The sequence below is a fragment of the Physeter macrocephalus genome, chromosome 19, assembly GCF_002837175.3.
Source record: "Physeter macrocephalus isolate SW-GA chromosome 19, ASM283717v5, whole genome shotgun sequence".
NCBI classification, from domain to species: domain Eukaryota; kingdom Metazoa; phylum Chordata; class Mammalia; order Artiodactyla; family Physeteridae; genus Physeter; species Physeter macrocephalus.
Genome location: NC_041232.1, coordinates 24,361,949 through 24,369,496, shown reverse-complemented (window position 1 = coordinate 24,369,496; position 7,548 = coordinate 24,361,949). Strand labels below are relative to the sequence as shown.

Sequence of the window (7,548 nt, the reverse complement as noted above, 5' to 3'; positions counted from 1 at the left end):
TTCCCAAGGAGCGCTCAGGGTCTCTACTAATGGGAAGGGGCAACGGGCCAGGGCCGCCTCTGACCCCAACACGGCTCTAGGCGGGAAGGATGTGCCGCTAGTGCCGTGCCCCACCGGCAGGGCGCTTTAGGACGAGCCCAGGTTACTGTCAGGCAGGGCGCCTAGAGGTCCCGCACGGCTGAAGGCGTCCTCGATACGCAAGGTCACCGAGGCGCGATTCCCGAGTCAGACCAATTTTGAACCACTTGCTCGACACAATTTTAGTGATGTTTTTACAAAACGGACCAGAAATTCTCACTACGAGAACCTGGTGCACATGATCAGCCAGGCAACTGGTCTTACAAGTTCAAGGCGCTTTCGGCAACCTCTGCCCTTTCCTAGGTACTTGAGATCGATGGGACCAAAGACCCATTCCGTGGGGTCTTAAAAACTGGCCAGGGCACATCATGAAACTGCCTTCAAAAGAGCTGTGTGCTTTTACTCTGACCAATTCTGTCCTCAGAAGCCGTTTCAACTGAAGGCCCCCCCACCCCCCGCCAGAGACCAGATTTCAAACTGAGTCTCCATTTGTATAAACGAGACAGAAACGTATTCCCCACAAGATAACTGAACAGCAGATGATTCAGAAAATCCAGGCAAAGTAGAAGCAATGTATTTGGCAATTTTTTTCTTCCGACGAGTGACGTGAATTCTCTCCCACCTCCAAGTAGCTTGCAAGATTTAACTGTTACATTTACGATTCAGCGTATTTCTCATTCTACATAAAAGTTACACACACATATCCTTCATGTAAGTTATCTGAATGAAAGGTCTCATCCTGATCATGGGAAGAAACTTCACATCTGTTAAAATCTGGTTCTGAATATAGCATAGCATATACAGCAATTCAGATCTGTAAGTGAATCTTAGTATTTATTCAATATTTTAACAAATTAAAACGCATCCAATTTTACCCTTTATATTTCAGTTCTCCACACATTGACGTGATCCTTCCCTACCTTTAGGTACGAAAGTAATCATTTAAGGATAAGTGGACACCTAAAGAACTTTGGTAAACTGCACTATAGTACAGTAGTACTTACATGAGCAAAACAGCTCTTATTTTGACTTCTAATTGCTACAGTATGGTGTCGATGGGATCAAACTCAGGCAAGACGGACTCAATTCATGTTTACATGTGGAAACCATAAAAACATAAGTGGTTAACCTACTGAGACTTTGGCAGTCTTGTTTCACTTCACTGAAAAGCCAATCTAAGCCCTACTTTTCTGTTGCAGTATCCTGCTGTGTCCTTGCACCACCCACAAAAATTCTTTGTGGGGAGAAAAACCATCAAAGCTGTGATGTGTCCAATGAAATCCTGAATCTTTGACATCTTTAAAGCTTGGGAGTACTTAATAGCAGGTAAACGTGGAACATCTTCCTAGAATACCAACTCTACGTTAAACATGTTAACGCTGAAACAAAAGGCAAGTAAACGCACAATTTATATTCATTTTAAACAGATGAGACGTCCCTCAAGTTCCCGCAACCATCTGTATGGTTTCATCACTTTGAGAAGCTCTATATTGAACATGGTTACTTTTGCCATAAAAGCAACTATAATTCTTAAGATCTCTATTTGAAACGTCTAAAACAGGTACCACTTTTATTCCGACAGGTCACACAAATCTCAAACAAGCTCTTTCCTATAGGTGTGACATTACCTAGGCCAAAGGCAGGTGGGGTAGGTATTATTTTAGCCTAACTGCATTGACAGTATTTACACCTCTTAACGACTTACCAAATACAATACCGTTGACCTGTCATTTCATTTGTGTAAAATGATTCACATGTACAGAAAATTAGGATTTAACCTAACAGACTTCAAATTAAGTAGTAATAGCAAAGGCAATTCAGATACTAACATGGCACAATTTTCCGTTAGTGGTTTTCAAATGCTCATTTAAACGAGGGATGAGTTCACTTGCTTAGATATTTGAAATACAACTTTATTCTGATTCTAAACGAAAAGGAATGGGAATGACAGTAACAAACAAGATTCCACCACTGAATATTGTGATGTGACTGTAGCAGTCTTATATTTGAAACTCAAGGAGGAAACAACTGTGTTCCAAAACACCTAAATATGCAGGTCCAAAAAAATGAAGGTTTTTTTTTGTTTTTTTGTTTTTTTTAAACTGCCACATTCACTCCAAAGCCCATTCATCTCCTTCAGCATCCCAAAGATCAAGCACATGTTCTGCTTAGCTATATAATAAAGTGGCAAACACGCTGCACCACTGACATCACAGGACAGTTGCCTATAAAACTAGACTTCTGACGCTGGGCTCCAGCTTCACTTCTCTCACAGGTCATCATCTTCATCCGGGAGGGCAGTTGTCTGAGCAACCTAGACAGAGAGATGAAAAAGCTGTAATGCTCCAGATGCAAACCACTAGGAACCTAAGAGTGTTCACTACCGAGACGCACACAGCGTACCTCTAGATCGTGCTCGTACTGCGCTGCCAACGCGGGGTCCATGACCACCTCTGGCGGGGCGAGAGCAGGCATGGCGACGAACTCCAAGTTAGGGTCTCCGATCAGTTTCCTAGCAAGCCAGAGGAAGGGCTTTTCAAAGTTGTAGTTACTTTTGGCAGAGATGTCATAGTACTGTTTAAAAGAGAGGTAAAATTAATTTTAAAAACCCATACATCAAGACATTAATGAAGCACTTTCGTGGGCTTATAATTTTACCTGAGGATCATAAATCCAGTAAGTTCTAAGACACATACCTGAAGATTCTTCTTTCGGTGGAAGACAATCGACTTTGCCTTAACCTTTCTATCCTTAATATCCACTTTGTTGCCACACAACACGATGGGGATGTTCTCACACACTCGTACCAGATCTCTATGCCAGTTCGGCACGTTCTTGTAAGTAACCCTCGACGTGACATCAAACATTATGATGGCACACTGAGCTGAAAGGAGCATTTACAGTCAATTAGCGTAGGCCTGGGAATTTGCCACGTGGATGAAACATGCTAAGAACTATGGACTCAGATTCACAGTCTCAGGCCTAACGCCAGGTCAGCCACGTTTCTCTACTCATTTTCAAGATCTCTACCAATTCCAAAAATTTTAAATCATTTTAATACACAGTATTATTTAAAAGTCCCTTTTACTGTACATGAAACCATGAAAGACCAGCTTACCATATGAAATCTCCCTACCTGTAATACTTCATAAATTCTGCCTCATCCCAAAAAAGTATCAAGTAGATCAATGATAAATCAGCATTCCAGGGAACTCACCTCCCATATTCAGAGATCTAGCAATCTACTCTTTAAAAAGGTTCTTAAATGGCTAAACACCCTAGGATATAGTGTGCCTCTTTTTAAAAGCTCAGTTAAGTCTCTATGTTGACCTGCAGAAACAGCCATGATAAAGCTGGTAAGCCACTGAGTACGCGTGATACATTAAACAGATTTTTAGCTAAAGAATGGGGGCGGGGAGGGGAGAGGAAAGGAGGAATCTTTGCAGTTGTACGCACTCTCGTAAGGCAAAACACATGGAAAGATTCCCAACGATTTTCATGAGAAGAGAAACTCTTACGTTGAGCATTTTCTTTGCTCATCTTTTTGCTGGGTATAATGAGAAGCATTTATTTCCTCTGCACTTTTAAAATCAAGCACTCTGAAAAAAATATTCTGCAAAACCTAGTGAAATTAAAAAGGAACCGGCTGGTCTTATACAACATTTTAAAAGATAGAAAGCCTAGTGCCTCTGGTCCAGGATCTGGTCAAACTGTTTACTACCTTTTTAATGGAGCGCAAAAAAAATGACCAGCGACTACCGCCAAAATACATACCCACACCTAAGTTTTCAAATACCGGGGCTGCAGCAACACCTTGTCTGTTGCTTCCAGATTTTAAATTAAGAGCCTCAACGTACACCGTATCATCTCTTTCAAAACAGTGCCTACGGTGACCCAAGCATGCCATCAAATGGCACCAGAGAACCTTCACAGGATCTTCTCCCCTTCGACTGAGGGTCAGCTCTCAGGAGCCCGCCCAGCTCCTGAATCGAAGTGCATCACGCAATGGCCAGTTCAGTCAGCATTAGGCGCGTGTCTGCCAGAACAGACCTGATGATTGATAAGGAGCCTCGGACAGTAAGCTACAAATCGTCTCAAAGGCGGCCGGTTACAAGACAGATACCTACCTTGGATGTAATAGCCATCTCTCAGTCCACCAAATTTCTCCTGGCCAGCTGTATCCCATACGTTGAACTTAATGGGTCCTCTGTTGGTATGGAACACAAGGGGATGGACCTCAACGCCCAAGGTAGCTGGAACATAAGCGCAGAAAGTTAGTCAGTGACCTCATCCATCTCCCACACATTTTCACACACCGTTCCCCCACGTACCTACATACTTCTTCTCAAATTCACCAGTCAGATGGCGTTTCACAAATGTAGTTTTCCCAGTACCGCCGTCACCCACCAATACGAGCTGTTGGGAAACACATCTTTGAAGTAAACACCGGAACGGGTCTCAGGACCTCGGGATTGTGAGACTGTCCCGGTGCTCTGGACCGCCGTCTCACAGAGAAGAACTCTACATGCCCCCTGAGCACACCTAAGACAAAGCATCTTAAGACAGCAGCCCCGTCCCATCTCACGAATGACCCGAACCGGCGGAGCTCCGAGCCCAGCTTCCCCGCGCGCAGGGCGGGGCTCGCCCCTCCCCCCTCCCCTCCCCCCGCCCGGTTGTCAGGGAACCGAAGGCACTGCCGCAGCACCAGCACGCTGGCCGGCGAAGCGGGCTTACGGCACCCGGCCGCGGTCACGAAGCAGACCCCGCCGTTAAGGCCGTCCGGACGCGCCCCCCCTCCGCCCTAGAGCCGCCCTTCGCTGGCCGGCGAAGCGGGCTTACGGCACCCGGCCGCGGTCACGAAGCAGACCCCGCCGTTAAGGCCGTCCGGATGCGCCCCCCCTCCCCCCTAGAGCCGCCCTTCCTCCCGACCCCCTCGGATCACCCACCTTGAACTGCACTTGGGGCTCTCCTTGCGCAGCCATCGCGATGCTACTGCGGGCAGAGGAGAAAGAAGTGAGGCCCGCTGCACAGCGGCGCGGCCCGGGGGCCGCATGGCCGGACCCGCCCCACGTGCCCGGGCCCACAAAGGCCTCCACCCCGGAGCCCGGCCGCCCACACCCCACCCCCACCCCGACACACACACACACACGCAAACGCGCGCGCGGGGGCCGCGAGGGCGCGCGACGGCGATGGCGGCGGGGGCGCTACTCCCCGGCTCGGCTCCCCCGGCCGCCAGGGCCCGGCTCGCGCCCGCTCGGCGCCGAGACCCCGGCGCGGAAAGCGCCCAGTCACGGCCCGCAACCAGCCCGGGCCGCCCCGGCCGCCCCCCGGCCCTCCGCCCGGCCGCATCTCCCCTGCAGCCCCGCGGCCCGGCCTCCCCTCCGCCCCGGCCGCCCGCCCGGCCCACCGCGGCTCGGGTCCCGGCGCCTTCACGGCCAGAGAGGAAGGAAGGCCCTCCTCCCGGAGCCCGGGGTCTCCACGCAGCCGCCGCCTCACGGCCGCCTCCCGCCGCCGCCGCCGGGACGCCCTGCTCCCCGCGGCCCCCGCCCCGGCCCCGCGGCCCCCGCCCCGGCCCCGCTACCTTCCAGAAGCGTCTCCGCGCCCGTCTGACTGAGGGCTGGAAAGATGGCGGAAGCGCAATTCAAATGCCCGGAGACGCAGCCGACGCCGGCGCGCGCCGAGGGAGGGCGGGGCCACGGCGCCGCGTCTCTCCCACGTGGCCCCTCGCGCACGCGCACGCACGCCGCCCCGGTTTCGGCGGCTGTGCCCGTTGGCCTGGCGCATAGGGAGAGGCTCGCGGCGCGCCGGGCGCGGGAGGCTAGGCGGTCGCGCGCACGCACGCCGGCTCGCGGGGCCACGTGCGCCAGCCCGGTGGGCGGGTTCCCGCGCGCGCATGCGCCGACGGCGACGAGGCGCGCCCAGCTGCCACCGCGGGAACAGAAGTGGAAGGAGAGGGCCGAGGCCCCCTTGGGCGGGAAACTCGCGGGGTGGCCCACACAAAGGCCCTGCCCCTGCGTACAAACACGGCACGGCGGGCCCGGGGCGGGCGCCATGTTGGGGTGCGGGCCGCCCCACCCGCCCTTCCCTCCGGCCCTTTCCCCGCGCCCCCGTCTCGGTCAGGACCTTCTGGGAAGTAAACAGAGACCGATGCTTTTCCCACCGTGGAAAGACGGCCACCTTATTCTTAGGGCATCTAAGTGGTCGGCAGCCTTTGTGGCCCTAATTCTGCAAACAGGATGATGAAATTTAGTGTTTCCAACCGTGGCAGCTCTTCTCATCTTAGTGACAAACCAGGGATGCAATCCATGAGTATTTAGGTTCCAGTGTCAAGGGTCCAGACAAGAACTGTACACGCATAGAACTTATATTCTCCTGGGGCATAGCCTCCTCTCAGTATTGTCAAAGATGGAAAGTGAGGTACACCTCCAGCTCAACAAGTGTGGGTTATTATCCTTCATTGGCTTTCAGCAAAGATGTTGACCGAAGGGAGTCCTCCAAACTCACACACATTCTAAATATAAAAGGCCAGTTTGGGGCATTTGTCTGGACAGCCACGGATTCTTAAACTCATATGGTGGGCCCTCTCCCCAAGCAAGCATCCACGGCTGGCAGCAAGAGCAGACAGCTAATGGCCCCATCAGGATAGTCAAGTTCCCTGGGAAAGATGCCAGCATGGGGAGTCCTCCCAGAGCAAAGAGAACCCAAAATGACAAGGAGTTAGCGACCTAGTCCTGAGCACACTTGCAGGCAAGTCTGCTGGGAACCCAAGTGATGCAAATTGGGCACAATAGATCTGAGAACCTGCCCGCTGGGAACTCAGGTCCGAGGGTCCCTAAGGACCCTCAGGCAAACACCAAGCTGACCTCGATGCCGCTGGTGGGAGTGTAAACTGGTTTGGCCACTTGGGAAGGTAGAAACATAAAACACATAAGTGTCCATGACTCATGACCTTTATAGTTCCATTTCTAGGGAGATGCCCTAGAGTTCAATTCACACATATGCCCAAGAAGACAAATATCACAATGCTCTCTACAACATTATTTATAATAGCAAAAGATTAAACGTACATAAATGTCCATCAGTAGGGAAATTTATAAATAAAATCTATTATCTAGACTTTGGACTTACTGTACAGCATTTAAAAAGAATGAAGCTCGGGCTTCCCTGGTGGCGCAGTGGTTGAGAGCCCGCCTGCCGATGCAGGGGACACGGGTTCGTGCCCCGGTCCGGGAAGATCCCACGTGCCGTGGAGCGGCTGGGCCCGTGAGCCATGGCCGCTGAGCCTGCACGTCCGGAGCCTGTGCTCCGCAACGGGAGAGGCCACAACAGTGAGAGGCCCGCGTACCGCAAAAAAAAAAAAAAAAAAGAATAAAAAAGAATGACGCTCATCTAATCAGCAGGGTTAGGTAGATCTCAAAAGGCTAATGTTGAGAAAAAAGAAGCAAGTTCAAGGAAGATGTGATAATAGCT

General features: G+C 51.1%; 1 protein-coding gene across 2 annotated transcripts; it reads right to left on the bottom strand.

Annotated features, from left to right (window-relative positions):
- Positions 1-1,970: 1,970 nt before the first annotated feature.
- RAN (RAN, member RAS oncogene family) lies at positions 1,971-5,862 on the bottom strand. 2 transcript variants are annotated; one of them, XM_024121065.3, is made up of 7 exons: positions 5,660-5,862; positions 5,025-5,070; positions 4,410-4,494; positions 4,206-4,331; positions 2,775-2,962; positions 2,482-2,652; positions 1,971-2,392 (listed from the first exon to the last, which is right to left on the bottom strand). In XM_024121065.3, the coding sequence occupies exons 1-7, from the start codon at positions 5,860-5,862 to the stop codon at positions 2,348-2,350; spliced, it is 864 nt and encodes a 287-aa protein (XP_023976833.2). In that variant the 3' UTR covers positions 1,971-2,347. The 2 variants fall into 2 exon arrangements, with proteins under 2 accessions (XP_023976833.2, XP_023976832.1); XM_024121064.3 differs by having other exon boundaries at positions 5,025-5,067; positions 5,660-5,712.
- Positions 5,863-7,548: the final 1,686 nt, after the last annotated feature.